Here is a 21,459-nt window from a genome sequence, read left to right as displayed (position 1 = left end):
GGTGGTAATGTATTTTATTATCATATTGTTTGATTTTGTGCATTCGTTGTCTCCCATTTGATATTAACACATGCCCTAGTATGCTTTGTTTGACGTCTCCGAAAATCATTAAAAGTGGGGACATAAAAAAAAAAAATCAATATTATTATTATTATTATTATTATTATTTTTTGTTAGGTACGTTGTTAAGCAAAACTATTGTGATAGGATTGCTTTTATCATGTTTTAAACCTACTTCTCTCCCATGAAATCCTATATTGGCCCAAGTTACATAAATTATCACTTTGTTAATGATCTCGCCTGCTTATATTAATAAGCCTAGCAACAACCGCGAATACTTCTTAACTGAAGTAAACTATTTTCCTCATCCTGAGGACAGGCCCCCAGTGGAAAGGAGTTGCATGTACCATTTTTTACTGCAAATCAACCCCCCTGCCATTCGTAAATCCCTGGGAATTTGGTACTAGGAATCAAACTCAGGCTCACGTGAACGGCAGCTATTTAATTGTGCTAACCATTCTCAATTTCTGTGATGTCATCAGAGCTGCATAAGACTTGTAGCCGCTTTGAAGCGGAATTGTTGTTCTTCTCTGACGAATTACGTTGAGGGTTCTTGTATGCAAGATTTTTTTCTCATTTTCTCCTTCTCGAAAAGCCAAGGGTGATCTAATACGCAAATGGGTCTAATACACAAGTAAATACAGTAATTGTCATCAAGGATACTAGATCTTCAAGCGTTTTGTTTTGTGTTTCAGTGTTCAATATTCAATTATTTGTCAATTGATATTCACATGATAATATATTTTACATAAGTTTAACACATGTGTACTGAATAGGTGGACCCTTTCCCATCTTATTTTATGTAGAATTGTTCCCTCCAGATTATACAAATGAACTGCAACCACTGGACCTCAGGGTGATATTTATTTATTTATTTGTCTTTAATACTGGCGAAGTTAGGATTCATGGCCCTCTCTTTCAGTTAACCATGTCACTGTACAGAAAAATTGTGGAGAATAACAAATATTTTAAAAGAAACTAATTTGTAACAAATTCAAAATAAATTCAACATAATAATTATACCAATATGTACAGTACAAATGTAATTTAAGTTGCACTATTGCAAGATATTGGCGCAACATGCCATCCACTGAATGGATGTAAGAAAAAAGGATGCAATAGGCGAGATCTTTGGCTTGTTTTCCTTCCTAGTAACCAATTATGTGGTAGTCGAACACATATGAGATGCTTTAACACAATGTATTTTTGTCTTTCGTTTTTCTTCCCCTGATATTAGTAACTGCAGTCTGAAAATTGCACAAATACTTAACAATTTAATCTCTTCAATAGCAAATGTATTACATTACAGCTTTGAGGAAACAAGTGTTCATTTATCCATCAGCAACGGTTTTTGTAAAGCAGAATACAGCGATTGCGAAGACTCGGGCATAAAAATGGCAATGCTCTTAATAGGACAGTTTGGGAGAATGGACATTATTTGCTTAATACATAGAAGTTGACAACAACATTACTGAGGAACCTATGACCATCAAAGAAACTGTTAAAGGCATTCAAAAAGAGTTGGGCGAGGAGCATAACGACAAAAATTACAACAGCCAGCTGTCGAACACTCGTGTGTTTTGATGTGGTTGTTAGTGTCCTAGAAACTTCCTTTATACAATTTGCTTTACGTCGCACTAACAAATATGTCTTATGGTGACGATGGAAGAGGAAAGGGCTATGAGTGGAAAGGAAACAACCATGGCCTTGATTAAGGTAAAACCCCAGCATTTGCCTGGCGAGAAAATAGGAAAAACACTGAAAACAATCTTCAGTCCTGAAGAAAGTAGAGTTGGAACCGACTATCTCCCGAATACAAGCTGAAGTTCTAGAAACTATCATTTTGTGATGCATCATAATGTGTATGATGAAATAAAAAGTTATAGTGATTTGAGGGAGTGGTTTTTTTTCCTAGCAGCACGCAATAACATTTCAAAATAATTCATTTATTTCCATGAAGTTTAATATAAAATTCTGAACGATGTATACAGATAGTTCATAACACAAGATATATTACTTTGAATGCAATCCTGTGTTTTTTGTATATACTGTAGGCACACTGTCAGTTACATGTTTTTCACACTTAAAAGTTCCTTTTTTTGTTTTTTAGATTACCCCCCTGGGAAACTTACATGCTTTACTGTTATAATACACCACTGATGTTTATATTTGTTTCCATTGGAATTCTGATTTCTTACAACTACTTTACTGGACAATCCACCTCTTGAGTTGTACTATTGAACTGAACTGTTGACGTAATATTTTGATTTTAAATCAAGAATTAAAGGAAATTTCAAATCATCACACAAAATTGCAGAATAGTTCAAGTAATTGTCAAAACGAAGGTTTTTTTTGAATATAACTTAGTGTTTGTTATCTTCTGATGAATTCTACAATCGGCTATTCTGAAGAACTAGTTTGAATTTGGGGGTTTCACTACATATCCAGTGAGTATTCGTCTTCAAGGATAACATGGGTACCAGGGATCTTCGAGTGTTACATACATGAGTGATATTCATGTCATTCTTTTCAAACATTTTTAAGTGAGCACAGAATGTCAGAACTGTTGGTATGCACGGCTGAAGGATCCTGGGAATTTTAATTCCATCCCTCCTATGAGTTGCATAATACTGATGCTTTCTGATGTTCTTTTAAAATAGGCTAGTTCAGAAGTAAACGCGAATTCACCTTTTAAATTATTAATTTCTCTCAAAAAACATGATGAGTTTACAAATTTTCAATATTTACCTTGAGTGGGTATTCGCCTCCTGATACCAAGCATGACTCGCCCAGTCATTGCAGCTTTTCCCATAAGTTGAACAACATGATGGTGAGATGTACTGAGGACCGACTGGGAATCCACACTTACAATCTCATCTCCAGTACAAAGTCGGCCATCCAAATCTGCTGCACCACCAGGTACAATATGTCCTATGGACACCTGCAGAATATCATAATACTTCACAGAGGGGCAAAATGTATACAAGGAAAAGTAATAAAAGGGATAAATGAGAAAGATATTGACCAATCCTCGACAAGAAGTTTTTCTAAGATAGCAATTTAATTCAATGCTTATTCAATTATATGCCAGAAAAATGTGAGAGAAGCCATAAAAATATATAAATGATGCTCATATATTGTGTAGAAATGTTGAATGTAATGAAAGTGAAACAAAAAATGTACAGTGCAGATGTAGTATAATTTCAAAATTCCATATATCAACTTAATTCGCACTGTGGCTGCTCTGAAGAGTTAAATTTCAACAGTTAACTCTTAATTACTTCCCTTATTGTTAAGGCCACATCCATTTTCTAAGTTTACAGTACAAACCCTACACCAGCTATTATACCAATGATTTGGCAGATAAAAAACACTAAATAGAAAATAGTAGAAGAGGAGGAAATATTTAAAGAATTACTAATACCCGCAACCAGTGCTGCAGAGGCACTTATAACTGTAAAACTCATTCTGATTTGAACATTTATATGGGGTAGTACTACAGTACACATTTGCAAGGCCTTAGCAAAGACTCTGAAGATGCACTGATAGTAAAAAATAAATAAAAAATAAATATAGTAACATAAATAAATATAGTAACATAAATAAATAAATAAATAAATAAATAAATAAATAAATAAATAAATAATGACAAAAAATAAACAAACAAACCAAAAACTCAGTTTCACCACCTGTGGAGTCGTTCTGTAATTTCTTGGGACTGATGATCAATTATCTCCAAACGCCCAACTAGATGTTAAAATAATAATAATAATAATAATAATAATAATAATAATAATAATAATAATAATAATAATAATAATAATAATAATAATAATAATAATAATAATAATATCCTATAACATCATAACAAGGTTCTTTAATGACTGGGGCTGTAACACAAAGAACTTTGAAACGCAAACTGGCTGTACTGAGATTCGATCCTGCTATGTAGAGCAGAGAAAGTTAGTGCTCAATGGACTTCACTATTTTTTAAAATTCATTATATCGATTTTACATCCCATAAGCTCAGACAGATCTTATGGTGATGAAGGGATAGGAAAGAGCTAGGACAGGGAAGGAATAGACTGTGGCCTTATTTAAAGTACAACCCCAACATTTTCCTGGTGTGAAGACGGGAAACCAAAGAAAAACATCTTCAGGGCTGCTGATAATAGGGTTTGAACCCACTGTCTCTGAAATGCAAGCTAACTGCTATCTTTCCCGAACCATACAGCCAACTTGCTCGGTAAAATTACACTACGCAAGAAGTCTAGAATAATAGTTAGTTGGTATTGCCTAAATACATATCATCCCCATCATGCTGTGATGGGCTTTGGCCTATCAAACGACTGCTGTTCAGCCCAAAGGTCTGCTGATTATAAGGCAACTTGTGGACAGCATGACTAATCCTCTCAGCTGCTACTCTTTGTTTCTAGACCAGGGGTGCCATTTCATAGTCAAATAGGTCGTCAGCTGTTTTCACATAGGATCAGTGGACCTTGAACTACTATTCACATTCGGGTAAAAACCATTGATCTGGCTGGGAAGTGAACCCAGAGCCTCCAAATAAGGGGCATGCTACAAGCTGGCTAGTTTCATGAACTATATAGTGGTAAATAAAATTATCATATTTTCTTAACACTTCAATTATTTGCCTCATACATCATTGAAAATAGGTTCAGTTCAATTTTTGACTCTCAGTATGTTTGTCTATTCATGTCAACATTGTGGGGACTTAACAGAATTCCTTGAAACTCTGAATGTTCAAGAGTAGCCAGACTGTAATTAATATACAGTGGCATAGCAGTATTAAAGGGATTAAGAGAGGAAATGTCAAATTTAGCTATTAATATAAAAAACAAAACCAAACTCCATGCCCCAACAGCCCCGAAGGATCATGGCCTACCAAGCGACTTCTGCACAACGCAAAGGCCTATGCATTACGAGGTGTCGTGTGGTCAGCATTACGGATCTTCTTAGCCGTTATTTTTGGCTTTCTAGACCAGGGCTGCTATCTCACCGTCAATAGCTCCCAATTTTAATCATGTAGGCTGAGTAGACATCAAACCAGCCCTCATAATGCAGGTGAAAATCCCTGACCTGGCCGAGAATCGAACCTGGGGCCTCCAGGTAAGATGCAGGTACGCCCCTACACCATGGGGCCAGGCCATTAATATAAGCTGCATCAAAAAATGGTACGTATAAACGTTGTACACAAAATAATTTCAAATGTTTTATGCTTCAATTATTTTTACAGTGCGAGGAATAACAATAGACATTCGCTATTATCATGCTTCCAAAACCCCTAATATCTCCAGAAACATTAATACTATCTAAAAAGTGTACACAACAATTACAAAAAAAAGGATTTTTCAATTCTTCTTAAAATGTCAGATTCAGTTTTACCACATGACTTAATGGAGATAAGAGTTTAATTTTTTATGACTAAATGCCTTGGCAATGTGGAAATAGTGTTCAGTTATCATTGTAACAAACTAGTTACTGATGGTAGTGGTTGTCATGATTGCTTTTATAAACTGAAAACTTGAATATCATTAGCCCTTACTGGTCAGGAAAATAATGAAAATGACCACCGAAATTATGGATAATAATAATAATAATAATAATAATAATAATAATAATAATAATAATAATAATAATAATGGTCTAGACACCACCAACTATTTTTATGGTTTCTGAAGGTGCCGAGATGCCAGAATTTTATCCCACAGAAGGTTTTTACATGCCAGTAAATCTATTGATATGTGGCTGACTTATTAAAGCACCTTCAGACACCACTGGACTGAGCCAGGATTGAGCCTGCCAACTTGGGCTCGGAAAGCCAGCGCCGTAATTGTTTGAGCCACTCAGCCTGGCTAGACGTGAAGGAATTATAAATCAAAGAATGAGGAGGAAAGGCACCATAAAGAAGAGAGTTGGAAGCCTAGGCCTCAAAGGCACTAATGCCACCGAACCGCAAGAAACAAAGAAAATGCTATGGCCTACAATGCCCTAAGTCCCTAAAAATTATCGACACCGGGCGAGTTGGCCGTGCACGTAGAGGCGCGCGGCTGTGAGCTTGCATCCGGGAGATAGTAGGTTCGAATCCCACTATCGGCAGCCCTGAAGATGGTTTTCCGTGGTTTCCCATTTTCACACCAGGCAAATGCTGGGGCTGTACCTTAATTAAGGCCACGGCCGTTTCCTTCCAACTCCTAGGCCTTTCCTATCCCATCGTCGCCATAAGACCTATCTGTGTCGGTGCGACGTAAAGCCCCTAGCAAAAAAAAATATCGACGACAATAACATTACATTAGCTATTTTTATTAGCTGAGGTGCACTCTATCTTTTAAGCTGAAACTCATCTCCTCTAGACGGCATTACAGTTGCATTTATACAAAAATTGATCTGTAAATAACAGGTACAACAGCTACTGAAATAAAAAATCACAGCTAAACATTTCCTTTTGCAAGGTGCCCTTCATTAACATCTAATACTATTATAACTGCATTTAATTTGAGCAGATCCCGCAGATTACAATATCAATTTTGGTATTTGCTTCATGATATTCATTTACAGCATGTAACATAGTCTTTTTTAATAGTGTTTTAATATTTCTCGTCACAGTGTGGTTAGAGGCAAGGTTAGTGCAGTGGCTTAGCTGTTTTCTCTGTATGCAGAAGGCTGATATTTAACCCAGTTAAAATTCTCATTTGAAAAATCGCACTGTAATATCTATATGGTTGGTCCGTTATTGGACATTATGAATTTTCCAGTTAACTTATTCTAGGTTGCCAGCGTTTCGCCCCAGTGTAATAAGTTCGGCTCATCAGCTGGTAAACAGCACACCTACCAAGACGCATGGCTAGTGCATACTGTGGAGGCCACTCATTACTCATTCGGGAAAAATATTTCAGGTTCCCTATGGGAATTAACATCTAAACATTATTAAATCACATTGTTTCAGGAATGCAAAAGGGATCCGAATTCTACCAACAAGTAAGAACACTTTTATGGGATGACATGATTCCAAAACCGGCCAAACCGATGATGTTTAACAGCTATTTCATACCAATAATGACCTATGGTATTGAAGCGTGCACGCTCACAAAGAGAGATTCATCAAGACTGCAATCATCAGAGATGAAATTTCTTAGATCCACCATCCAGAAGACCAAGATGGACAAGTTAGGAAATGAGGAGGGGAGGAAAGAAGCTGGAATAAAGATATCCCTATTAGACTGAATCGGCACATCCAGATTACGGTGGTACGGGCATGTGATGAGGATGGAGCCTACAAGAACAGCCAGAATAAATTTGGAAAGACAGGTAGAGAGGAAAAGATCTGCAGGAAGACCTAAAACCCGATGGATGTACATTATCAAGGCTGATCTAGTTGCCAGGGGATGGACAGTGGATGATGTTCTCCATGACAAGTTGTACATGGACAGGAAGAAGTGCAGGAGGCTCATTAACAGTACTCGAGAAACTGGAACTGTACAATGATGATGGTGATGTCAGGAAGTGCATCTGGCCTTGACTCCCAGCCAAAACAAAAATGTGCCTGGGTGGCTCCAGCAACCCCAAAATTACCTGGGACGAGCAAAAGACAGAAACAAAGAAAGAAAGAAAGAAAGAAAGAAAGAAAGAAAGAAAGAAAGAAAGAAGGAAGGAAGGAAAGTAAGTTTACTGTTACAATATTTTTGCAACACATGATCTTCACAAATTATATAACAAAACCTGAAGCAAACTTTTCAATTTGCAGCCATGGCAGATGCCGAGTCTTACAAGTCAGCTTCCCTTTCCATATAAATGTTCATCTACAAGGACGAACATAGTTGTCTCGTCCCCATTTCGCACTTAAACATCATTCTGTAAGGACTCCTGCTACAAGAATTTTTTAAAAAATAATCTTACTGAGATTATATACGTCTATGTTTGTGGGAAAACTTCAGAGGCCTTTAACAATGAGAATCCTTGAATTTCTGACAAAAAGCCCAAGAGTTGATCAGACCACACTTCATCCAATTGTGATCTGCGTAGTAATGCCTATTTGTAGTGTACAGAAATAGCTGTGGAGCTCCAAGGTTCATTTTATTAGGTTGAGATGCATAAATAATGACTTCTCTTACTATTGCATAATGTGTTTAAAAGGAAAGTGTCCTTTTGACCATCACGATTATGAGACATTCTGTCTGTGACAGGGAGCCTGAATTTGTACTTTTCACGAGGACTGAAGGTGCTGTGTATACTTTATATATTGGATTTACGGTACTGAAGAAATTAACTTTACATCACTATAATAATAATAATAATAATAATAATAATAATAATAATAATAATAATAATAATAACAACAACAACAACAACAACCATCTCATTACTTTGTCGTACCACTAACTACTTCTACATTACACGTAATAAACTTCATATTAGAGCCCGTATTGTCAAAGTATCAACTTGTGAAAATTTGGATTATATAATTCCACCTTTACAATACCGCAAGTGTCTTTATTAAAAAGACTACATTAAATAACATTCATGATACATGTTTCGTCCTCTTATGGGACATCTTCAGTCACAAATACAAAACATTAAAAATAAGGCGAGGACACGTTGAATTGAGTAGATAGAAAGCCTTAGTATCATGTGACGCGGCGTGGTGGCGTCTTGTCAATCAATATTAAAATGGTGAGGCGTGAACATGATGTAAAACATGAAGTCCAATAAAATCATAAGTTAAAAATGTTGTTCAAAACGTCGAATTGTCAATTGTAAAACACAGTAAGTGGCTGTGCAAATAAAATTATGTGCCTATTGTACAAAAACAGTGTTGAGGTGATGCCACATTACAACAGCTTTCTTGATTAGGAGGTGGAGTTATACTGGTGATACAAGTTGAAACTGATAGTGTGTTGACAATAGGGGCCTAAAAAGAAAAAGATATATGAATGAACTAAAGAAATAAAATTCAATTGAAATGTAAACTAAGTGCCCATCCAGTCACTCACCTCCTTGCCCGTCCTACATCGACCACTCCACCTTAAGTGCTAAAGCTAACTGAGTGACGTCCTTGAAGGTTGTTGAGGACTGACCGTGAGGGGAGGTTGAGGGGAGTTTGATGTAAGGGGAGAGGCGTGAGGTAAAGCATTACTCACGCGCCTTTGTGAAAAGAATTTCTTGATTAACTCCTCAACAAGTATATTAATGTCCTCCGATATCTCATTAAGATTATAAATCGGTTGCATTTTTGATCAGTATTTATAAAAATGTTTTCTAAAATATTCAATAGATTACCTTTCTTACATAAATGGAGAATTTGAAGGTCTTGTTGTATGCCCGTGAATGAATGATTAGTATCGTCCATATGAGAACCGAATGCTGAGAATCTGCCGTACTTTGACGCATTAACATGTTCACCATACCTTATATTAAAATTGCGGCCTGTTTGTCCGATATAACTGGTGGAACACTGCTGGCACTTTAATTTGTAAACACCTGATTTCTGAAATTTGCTACTGCCGCTGTTGATAGTGTGTTGATTGAAGAAAAGATGAGCGTTGTTATTGGTTGTTTTAAAAGAAACTTTCATATTAAGTTTCTTGAAAACATTCGTGATATCGTATATTTTATTGTGACTATAGGTAAAAAGGGCGTAACTATCTTCTTTCTTTTTGGTATCCTTAGTTAATATGGAAAATGATTTTTTTCTCAATTTTGCTAATAATTTTATCCACAAATTGCCTGTTGAACCCATTTCTTTTTACTATAAAATAAATAGTATCCAACTCATTTTTACGATCTGCTTCTGACATGGGTATATTTTAAGCTCTATAAATTATACTGTAAAAGGAACCCCTCTTATGTGCTGCAGGGTGTACAGAATTTTGTCTAATTAAGTTTGCCATTTGAGTGGGTTTCCTGAATATTTTAAACCTAAGATTATTAGAGTCATTAATAATTGTTATGTCAAGAAAATTTAATGCTTTATTATTTTCACTTTCGAAAGAAAATTTAATCTGCGAGTCCATATTGTTTAATTGTTCTAATACCTCCAGTCCATTAGTAATGCTACGGTCTATTATAGCAAACGTATCATCCACGTATCTCAACCAGCTTATTATACCTTTAATGTTGTTAATTTTGCTCTTTTCAAGAAAATCCATATAAATTTCCGCCATAATTCCCAAAGCTGGGGCTCCCATAGGAAGACCTTCCTGTTTATATATTTGGCCGTTGAACGTAAAGTAATTATTAGCGATGACGGACTCCAAAATATTAATGAAATCGGCTATCTCTTGCCTACTCAAATTACTATATTTAAGTAGATTATTCTTTAGAAGAGTTATTGTTTTTGATACTGGAATATTCGAGAACATATTTTTGACGTCAATAATAATCTTAGGTTTAAAATATTCAGGAAACCCACTCAAACGGCAAACGTAATTAGACAAAATTCCCTACACCCTGCAGCACATAAGAGAGCTTCCTTTTACAGTATGATTTATAGAGCTTATAATATACCCATGTCAGAAGCAGATCGTAAAAATGAGTTGGATACTATTTATTTTATAGCAAAAGGAAACGGGTTCAACAGGCAATTTGTGGATAAAATTATTAGCAAAATTGAGAAAAAAATCAGTTTCCACATTAACTAAGGATACCAAAAAGAAAGAAGATAGTTACGCCCTTTTTACCTATAGTCACAATAAAATATACGATATCACGAATGTTTTCAAGAAACTTAATATGAAAGTTTCTTTTAAAACAACCAATAACAACGCTCATCTTTTCTTCAATCAACACACTATCAACAGCGGCAGTAGCAAATTTCAGAAATCAGGTGTTTACAAATTAAAGTGCCAGCAGTGTTCCGCCAGTTATATCGGGCAAACACGCCGCAATTTTAATATAAGGTATGGTGAACATGTTAATGCGTCAAAGTACGGCAGATTCTCAGCATTCGGTTCTCATATGGACGATACTAATCATTCATTCACGGGCATACAACAAGACCTTCAAATTCTCCATTTATGTAAGAAAGGTAATCTATTGAATATTTTAGAAAACATTTTTATAAATATTGATAAAAAATGCAACCCGATTTATAATCTTAATGAGATATCGGAGGACATTAATATACTTGTCGAGGAGTTAATCAAGAAATTCTTTTCACAAAGGCGCGTGAGTAATGCTTTACCTCACGCCTCTCCCCTTACATCAAACTCCCCTCAACCTCCCCTCACGGTCAGTCCTCAACAACCTTCAAGGACGTCACTCAGTTAGCTTTAGCACTTGAGGTGGAGTGGTCGATGTAGGACGGGCAAGGAGGTGAGTGACTGGATGGGCACTTAGTTTACATTTCAATTGAATTTTATTTCTTTAGTTCATTCATATATCTTTTTCTTTTTAGGCCCCTATTGTCAACACACTATCAGTTTCAACTTGTATCACCAGTATAACTCCACCTCCTAATCAAGAAAGCTGTTGTAATGTGGCATCACCTCAACACTGTTTTTGTACAATAGGCACATAATTTTATTCGCACAGCCACTTACTGTGTTTTACAATTGACAATTCGACGTTTTGAACAACATTTTTAACTTATGATTTTATTGGACTTCATGTTTCACATCATGTTCACGCCTCACCATTTTAATATTGATTGACAAGACGCCACCACGCCGCGTCACATGATACTAAGACTTTCTATCTACTCAATTCAACGTGTCCTCGCCTTATTTTTAATGTTTTGTATTTGTGACTGAAGATGTCCCATAAGAGGACGAAACATGTATCATGAATGTTATTTAATGTAGTCAATTTAATAAAGACACTTGCAGTATTGTAAAGGTGGAATTATATAATCCAAATTTTCACAAGTTGTTACTTCTACATTCTTCGGAGATGCCGAGGTGCCAGACTTCCTTCCTGCAAGGAGTTCTTTAATGTGCCAGCAAATCTACCTATATGAGCACCTTCACATGCGACTGGATTGAGTCAGGATCGAATCTGCTAAGTTGTGCTCAGTAGGCCAGCGCTCTACTGTCTGAGCTACTCAGCCAAGCTCTCTACTTCGATTTATATAGTTCTTGCTACTGCCGTACACTGCCAACAACAATGCATCATGAAGCCTTCTGGCAGCTGGCACAAGAGCAACAATACACAGCCTCACTTCTTTGGATTATTTGTTAGAATACGTATGAATATTTTCACTTTAATCACCTCTTAAGGTTGTACTCTCTGGTATGTGTTTCTCTCTCTCTTACAGATATGGTGAGTAAATGAAAAAAAGGTGGGCGTTTCCAGCAGACAAACACATTAAAGAAGCTGGACAAAGGTGAGGCTTTTAAAAACTGCTGGATCAATCAATCACAACTGATCTCCATTTAGGGCAGTCGCCCAGGTGACGATTTCCTAGCTTTTCGTAAATGATTTCAAAGAAATTGGAAATTTATGAACACCCCCTTGGTAAGTTATTATAATCCGTAACTCCCCTTCATCATCATCATCATCATCATCATCATCATTATCTACATCTTTTCCCTTCATCCAGCTGTAGCCGGGTAGGGGCAAATATGGTTCCTCTCCACTTTCTTCGGTCTTTCCACCACTCCTCCTCCAACACTGTGTCCCAGTCCAGGTTTCTTTCTATAATGCTGCGTTGGATGGTATCCTTCCATCTCAATCGTGGTCGTCCAGAGCCTCTCCTTCCTTGGATTTGCATTTCCATCACCTTTTTTGGCATTCTTTCGTCGCTCATTCGCTTTATGTGCCCAAACCATCTTAGTCGGCTCTTCTCTATTCTATCATTCATTTTTTCCACTCCAATTTCTTCCCGGATTTTCTCATTCCTTATTTTGTCTCTTCTACTCTTCTGTATCATACTCCTCAAGAATTTCATTTCGGCTGCCTGTATTCGACTCTCATCCTTCTTTGTCATTGTCCAAGTTTCTGCTCCGTACGTTGTTATGGGTACGTAATACATCTTGTACATAGTATCCTTTGCTTCCATTGGCACATCTTTGCCCCATAACATATTTCTTACACTAGGATAGAAACAACTTCCAGCTTGAATCCTTTTACTAATCTCAGCATCCAGTCGAGCATTCTCCATTAATTCACTCCCCAGGTATTTAAACGTTTCCACTACTTCCAGGGGCTTGTCTGCAAGTCTAATCTGACCTTTCCCTTTTTTCTCCCCTCTAGTCATAACAAGAGTTTTACTCTTTTCTACACTTATTTTCAATCCACATTCTTCAATCTTCCCATTCACCACATTCAACTGTTCTTGAACCTTCCTGTCGTCTTCTCCCCAAATCACAATATCATCTGCAAATAACATCATGTTCATTTCTCTTCCTCTATATGCTGCTTTTGCCGTTCTCATGATGTCATCCATTACTATTGTAAACAGGATTGGTGATAGAACACTTCCCTGTCTCAGCCCACTAGTTATTTTGAACCAACTTGTCCTGCCAACTTGTGTTTGCACGCAAGTACAACATTCCTTATACAATGCCATGATCATTTTTATTAATCCCTGTCCAATTCCTTTTTGCACCAGACTGTCCCAAACTTTCGTCCTAGGGACACTGTCATATGCCTTTTCAATATCAATGAATGTCATCACCATATCATTCCCGTACTCCCAATGCTTTTCCATTAGTTGTCGCATAATGAAAATGGGTTCTATTGTTGACCTTCCACTTCTGAAACCAAACTGATTTTCCTGTATCTGCTTCTCAACCCTCAACCTTATTCTACTTTCCAGTATTATTTCTATTATCTTAGCAACATGGGATATTAGAGTAATTCCCCTGTAGTTCTTCAAAACTTTCTTATCACCTTTCTTGAAAATTGGAATGATTATTCCTTTTTGCCAATCCTCAGGGACCTCCTTATTCTCCCAGACATTCCTGAGAACCCGATATGTCCACTGCAGGCCTACAGCTCCAGCTGCCTTTATCACCTCCACTGAAATTTCATCTATTCCAGCAGTTTTTCCATTCTTCATCTTTCTTACTGCCATTTCAATTTCATTCATTGTAATTTCTTTATCCATTTCTTCGTCAACTAATTGCCTTTCCTGGTCGTCCATTGAATGACTGTCATCCGTTCTTATGTTCAGCAGCTTATGAAAATACTCTCTCCATCTATTTCTTATTTCTTCTGGCTTTGTTAAAATTATGCCACCTTCATCCTTCACAAATCTGGTGTTTACTTGATCTCTCTTTTTGTTTCTTAAGATAGCATACAGTAATTTCTTGCTGCCCTGCGTATCATCTCTCAATGTCTGCCCTGCGTATCATCTCTCAATGTCTGTGTCTGTCTGTCCCCTTCTTATAAACAAATATTTGCCCCAATTTGTCCTCTTCAGGCTATGGCGTTGGAAAAGAAGCAGCAAGAAATTGAATAGAACTGTTCATCCAGATTAATAAATGAGAGAATTTTAATAGAAAAAAATGGAGAGGTCAAGTATGATAATATCTTATTGGCTTAACTATTTTTATGGTTATCGAAGATGCCAAGGTGCCAGAAACTTGTCCCACAGGAGTTCTTTAAAGTGCCAGTAAATCTACTTACATGAGGCCGACATATTTGAGCACCTTCAAATACCACCGGACTGAGTCAGGATTGAACCTGCCAAATTGGGGTCAGAAGGCCAGCACCTCAACCGTCTGAGCCACTCAGCCTGGTAATCGGTTGAATATGAAACTTTAATTGAAGCACAAATTCTTTCATTCACTCAAAACCAGGACATAAATTTTCAAAGGGAACTGAATGAAGGGGCTCCGATATTCCAGCCAGTGTTACGATGGCTTCATTGCTGAAAAGAAAAAACAACTTGCAGCAGCAGCATTAGGTGGTTTAACACCTGTGAAGGAAAACTTCTGGCAAAATCTAAAGAGACTTGAATTTTAAAATGTCCAAGCATTATTTCTTACTGAACGATAAAAAAGTCTACTAAAAGATGTTATTATGCAAGACTCTTGTGGTCAATGCCAAGAAGATTACACCTGGATACAAATATTAGGAAATGGTAACAATTCTCACATGCAGTAATGTTACAAGGATCCTCAATGCAAAACAGCCAACTTTTGGTAGATAACCCTACAAAATTAAAATATTTCTGTCATTGCTCAATAAGTTCATTACTCTCACCAGAAGGCTGCCTGGATGTCTAATGATACCTTCAAACACTTTATTTGCACCCTTTGTTCCAGCTATCAAAAACTTTCCAACTTCAACCAAAATGCCAAGAAAAGCACTTCTAGAATCTGACATCTCACCACATCTAAATGAATAACTTTGAAGTGGAAATATCAGAGTTTTGTTTCTCCTGCCTAATAGGGATGGGACAAACTGTTACTTTCCAGTATCGTGTTCCTGTATAACTGTTACACTTTAGTATTAGCTTGAAATATTAGGATATAAAAGTAACATGATACAAGTTGCAGGTCAGCTTCTGGGAGGAAGAATCGTTTACCACCAGCTGCTTCTTGCAGTACCTACCCCACCTTAGAAAGTGTGCAAATAACAGTACTTTATCTCTCTATCTCTCTTTCTTCTCTCCCACTGACCCTTTCACCAGCTCGTCACTCACATTCCTAACTATTCCTATAAATTGTTTACAATTACCCATTTACATCCGGAGAACTAATCCTTCGAAGCCTCCATTTTAAAAAAATGTGTCGTGACTGCTAGGTAGCTCTGTGTATTCCTAGATATCCAAGGATCTGTAGTTAATTACATATATAGTGGGACACGACATTATGAAATATGCTGACGAACAAGTGTCGTACACTCTTCATATACAGCCGGAATGCCGGATGGGGAAATAGTCCTATCGGGAAGAAAGTAAGCAGAGTTCTTAATACAGTACTTTTTTTTTTTTTTTTTACTTTGCACCAACGCAAACTGGTCTAATACTTTATTAACCTTATCCTATGTTATACTAACCATATCAGTAGTATATATTTCCCTGATGAATATTTTGTACTTTTTTCCTCCAGCAAGATCACACTACCATTGTAGCATCATTTAGTCTGTAGCACACGCCTCCAACTGTTGCTTCATGTAGCTTACTGCAGTATCCAGTGCATTTATTCCTTTCCCGTGAGAAGTCCTTGGTTTCTTCTTCTTCATTTTTATTCAGAAAGCTAACATCTTTGCTGTCCGTTTGAAACTGTTGATCTTGGTCACACCAACCACTGACAGCTTCGGTCATAGTGCTTTTACAACTTGGAATGCATTGGTTAGAACCATAGTTTCTATGTGCAAATAACAGTATTTTATCTCTCTATCTCTCTTTCTTCTCTCCCACTGTCCCTTTCACCAGCTCGTCACTCACATTCTTAACTATTCCTATAAATTGTTTGCAATTACCCATTTACATCCGGAGAACTAATCCTTCGAAACCTCCATTTATAAAATGCGTCGTGTCATACTATATATTTAATTAACTACAGATCCTTGGATACCTAGGAATACACAGAGCTACCTAGCAGGACTAAGAATGAAGTGACACTGGCCTTAACTACGAAGCAGCCCCGGCATTTGTTTGGTGGGAAAAAGGGAAACCACAGAAAACCATCTTCAGGCCTGTCAACAATGGGGTTCGAACCTACCATATCCTGAATAAAAGCTAACAGCTACGTAACTCAAACCACGTAGTCAAGTTGCTCGGTAAATCCAGTATAAATGGCTCAAATATCTTCATCTTCTGCCATAGAAAAAGGTTGGAAATATGCAATAAACAACTGTGTAAGTGGCTTATCTAGCATCTTTATCTGTATATCACCCCTTTTCTTTTGTACTGGTAAAAATTATAATAGCAACTGTTGCTGCACTGACCCACAGGTGGAAGTTGCAGGAGGGACAGATACACGTGAAGGCACTGTGATGGCTTTTCCTGACCTGATCTTTGAGTGCCATGCACATTATCTGAACTACATGAGCCGGTAGAAATTTCAGATTTTTAAAAATGATCTATTTTTAGCATTATTATTCGATACTTTTTTTCAACGTGTTTCTTCAAATGTGAATCAGTTTCCCTATAATTGAGTTTTTGTCCACATAAATCGAATCAGGTATTTTACTCATTGTCCACAAAACAGAGTGAAACACGTAATGCAAAGTGGGAAGATCACGCTTAACAGTTTTGAGCAACTACGCCACTGTATGTATTACCACCTGCAAGCCTAATACTAAGCACTTAACATAACTACAGAATACCTGTATCCGGCCAACAAGTATCAGGTTAGGAATATCAATACTGCCTTTAAACTGCTACAAAAATTATCGCTCGCACATGCGCAGAAGTGTGCGCTCAAGCGTGCTGCTATGCTTCTTAATATCCGCTAGCCAATCAGAAACTCCCCACCTCGCCTTGGTTTCGCTGAGACAGTTAATTTTGTATTAGGGTCACCGGTGGAACCTAATATTTCTGGAACAGCTTACTCTGAAGGAATAGGATACATTACCATGTTTACGATATGTAACTCCCATCTCTACCGCTTAATGTTACTTCGTTAAGCTAACCAATGGACGAGGGTGTACAAGAGTCATTAAAAATAACATCTTGTCAGAAACTTACTTCCATCTTTGATACAGGAAATCAATAACTGTAGAAATATGACTGACTAGGTAATAAAAATCAACAATATGTGGCTTTCCCTAGGTAAGAAATAAAATCCAAGGCAGTGAGAAAGTCATGAACATGTTGACCGAGGACAACCGTCAATTTCGGGTGGTTTTAATCCAATGCATTCCAAGTTGTAAAAGCACTATGACCGAAGCTGTCAGTGATTAGTGTGAACAAGATCAACAGTTTCAAACGGACAGCAAAGGTGTTAGCTTTCTGAACAAAAATGAAGAAGAAAAAACCAAGGATTTCTCACGGGAAAGGAATAAATGCACTGGATACTGCAGTAAGCTATGTGAAGCAAAAGTTGGAGGCATGTGCTACAGACTAAATGCAACCGGAGAAATATATCCAGGAGCTTCTATCAGCAGTGTCCTGGAAAACGTAGAAAAAGCAACTAGGATCTTCGGGAGCGGCGATGCACTGCTTATCATTGGTGGGACGAATGACGTAGCTCATGATGACGCCAAGAATGTAAGATTACAACTTAAACATACACTAGGGAAGCTGACCCTCACTAACGTCTTCGTAGTGAACGTGCCCCACAGGCATGATTTGAGTAGAGACTACTGTGTGAACATTGAAGTGGACAAGGTCAATACAGATATTGTGAAAATTTGTAAACATTTTCGGAATACTCAGGTTATTGAATGCAGCAGTTTTGAGGGATACTGTTATACAAAACATGGCCTCATTTGAACAATTCAGGTAAACAAAAGATAGCAAATATTGGTCTACTCCCTTGAGTTATAATACTGACCAGGAAAACTAGTAGAAAGAGCCAGCTCTACTTCAAGCTGGCTCAGTCAACTAGAAAATGAAACTCAGGAAAGTAAGGAATTTCAAGTTACCCAATTGCAACAGTCAAGTTTTAGGGAGGAAGGGGGTCTGAGATTGCTCTTGGTAAACTGTCAAAGTGTAGTAAATAAACAATTAAAATTCGGTACACTGATGGAATCTTATGAGACTGATGCGGTGATAGGAGTGGAATCATGGTTGAGAGAAGGGGTGGGTAATAGAGAAGTATTTCCAGAAGGGTACACAGTCTATCATAGAGACCGAGGAGATAAAAAGGGAGGGGTGGGGGGGGTGTTTATTCTGGTGAAGGAAACTTATTGTTCACATGAATGGTTTACCGATGAAAGGGATGAAATATTAGGGATAAAATTAGTTTGTGATAATATGAAGGAGGTGGGAATTATAGGAACATACAGGCCTGGAAGAGAGGAAAGAGACATGGAAATATTTGAGAAAATAATAGATTATACTCATAAAAACAATAATAATGATATGGTAATAATTGGGGGAGATCTAAATTTGCCTGAAGTTGAATGGAATGGAGCTGCAAGTGAAGCCCATGAACAGAAACTGGCAAATAAGTAAATTTGGGAGGGAGGATTTACACAAGTAATACAAGAATCGACTCGTCTCAATAACTTACTACATGTATTCTTGGTTAAACCATGGGAAATTGTTGATAAAACTGAGGTAATTGACAGAATAGGAGACCATAAGGCTGTAATAATGGATGTAGGACTCGTACCAAAAAGGCTTAACAAGAGGGTTACACAAGACAAGAAATTTTACAGAAAAACTGAAGTTGATGAATTTGGAACTTACCTTAAATCACAATTCAGTTGTTGGATAAGTGCAGGGAGTAATGTGGATACACTTTGGACTAAATTCAAAGGAATCGCTTGGGAAGGAGAGAAGAGATTTGTACCTGTTAAGAAGGGTAAAATGACCTCAGACCCTGTTTATTATACAAGGGAAATAAGGAAATTAAAAAGAAAATGTAGAATAGTAAACAGGAAAATCAAAGAAGGTAGGGAGAGTAGAGAAAGTAGAAAACAGCTAATGAGGGAACTGAATAGAGTGAAAAAGGAAGTAAAAGAGAAATATATGAATGGCATTCTTCAAGAGCGTAATGACCACAAAGGGAAACGGAAAAAGCTGTATTCATATATCAGGAATCAAAAAGGAAAAGGAATCCAAATTCCTACAATGGTGGGAGAAGGGGGTGAACACTATTTAACAGATACTGAGAAAGCAAACCTCTTTAGTAGGGAATTTAGAGATTCAGTAGATGATTATCAGGAGTTGGAAACTGAAACAGAAGTTACAGAGGGACAGACACAGAGGGAAACAAGAAGCTTCTCGTTCACAAATGAAGATATTTTCAGAGAAATCCAACTGCTTCAGCAAGGAAAAGCAGCAGGAAGTGATCAAATTACTGGGGAGGTGATAAAGACAATGGGGTGGTACATAGTGCCTTATTTAAGATTTCTCTTTGACTATGCCATAAATAATAGTGTAATACCAAAGGAATGGAAGGAATCTATAATAATACCAATTTATAAAGGAAAGGGTGATGATAAAAATTGGTTCATGAGGAGCCAGTATGGATTTAGAAAGAAATTTTCTTGTGAGGCACAACTGGTGGGATTTCAGCAGGACATATCAGATCAGTTAGATTCAGGAGGCCAGTTAGATTGCATAGCCATAGATCTTTCCAAAGCCTTTGATAGAGTGGAACATGGAATATTATTAAAGAAATTGGAGGGAGTAGGATTGGATGTAAGGGTTACACGTTGGGTAAAAACATTTCTAAATTCAAGGGTTCAGAAAGTCAAAGTAGGAATTAACGTATCGCAAGAAGAGAAAGTTTGGAAGGGAATTGCACAGGGTAGTATAATCGGTCCGTTACTTTTCTTAATATACGTAAATGATTTAGGGAACAATATATCATCAAAAATAAGATTGTATGCAGATGACATAATTGTTTATAGGGAAATAAACAACATTGAGGATTGTTCAGAATTACAAAGGGACCTTGAGAGTATCCAACAATGGGTTGAAGAGAATAATATGATGGTTAATGGAGGCAAATCAACTGTTACAACATTTACAAACAGGAGTTTTAAAACTGAATTTGAATATACTTTGGATGGGGTAGTTATCCCAAAAGATCGCAAGTGCAAATACTTAGGTGTAAGATTTGAAAGTAATTTGCACTGGAAGGGTCATGTGGATGACAGTGTTGGGAAAGCATACAGATCGTTATATGTCATAATGAGGCTACTTAAAGGATGCAACAAAGAATTAAAAGAGAAAAGTTACTTAAGTATGGTTCGTCCATTATTGGAATATGCAAACAGTGCTTGGGATCCTCACCAAGAATACCTAATAAAAGAAATACATAGTGTGCAGAGGAAAGCAGCAAGATTTGTAACAGGGTATTTCAGGAGAAAGAGTAGTGTGTCAGAAATGTTAAAGAAACTAGGGTGGGAAACTTTAAGTAAGAGAAGGGAGAAAACTAGACTTATAGGTTTATATAGAGCCTATACAGGAGAAGCAGCATGGGGAGATATCCGTGAGAGGCTTCAGTTGGAAAATAATTATATCGGCAGGACTGACCACAAATATAAAATTAGAAGGAATTTTAGCAGAAGCGATTGGGGTAAATTTTCATTCATTGGGAAGGGTGTGAAGGAGTGGAACAGTTTACCAGGGGTAGTGTTTGATCCTTTTCCAAAATCTGTACAGATATTCAAGAAGAGAATAAACAGCAACAGAGAAAATAAATGAAATGTTAGAGGGCATTCGACCAGTGCAGGTTAATGTAAATAAAAAATGTGTGTGAATAAATTAATTCCATCCCCTGGTCTAAGGAGTTTGGACAGCCAAAGTAGGGGACTGCCTGTAGGGGTGAAGTACAGTGGGGACTTCGAGGGTCCTGGAACCGCTACAGT

General features: G+C 37.2%; 1 protein-coding gene across 4 annotated transcripts in view; it reads right to left on the bottom strand.

Moving 5' to 3' along the window:
- Magi (membrane associated guanylate kinase, WW and PDZ domain containing protein magi) overlaps positions 1-21,459 on the bottom strand; it is a 670,891-nt gene that overhangs the window by 265,353 nt on the left and 384,079 nt on the right. For all 4 annotated transcript variants that reach the window (XM_068226155.1, XM_067140637.2, XM_068226156.1 and 1 more), the window contains one exon: positions 2,809-3,001. In XM_068226155.1, coding sequence (XP_068082256.1) covers positions 2,809-3,001 — 193 coding nt within the window. The remainder of the gene's footprint in view (positions 1-2,808; positions 3,002-21,459) is intronic.

Source organism: Anabrus simplex, chromosome 2, assembly GCF_040414725.1.
Source record: "Anabrus simplex isolate iqAnaSimp1 chromosome 2, ASM4041472v1, whole genome shotgun sequence".
NCBI lineage: Eukaryota > Metazoa > Arthropoda > Insecta > Orthoptera > Tettigoniidae > Anabrus > Anabrus simplex.
This window is presented reverse-complemented; position numbering and strand designations above follow the sequence as displayed.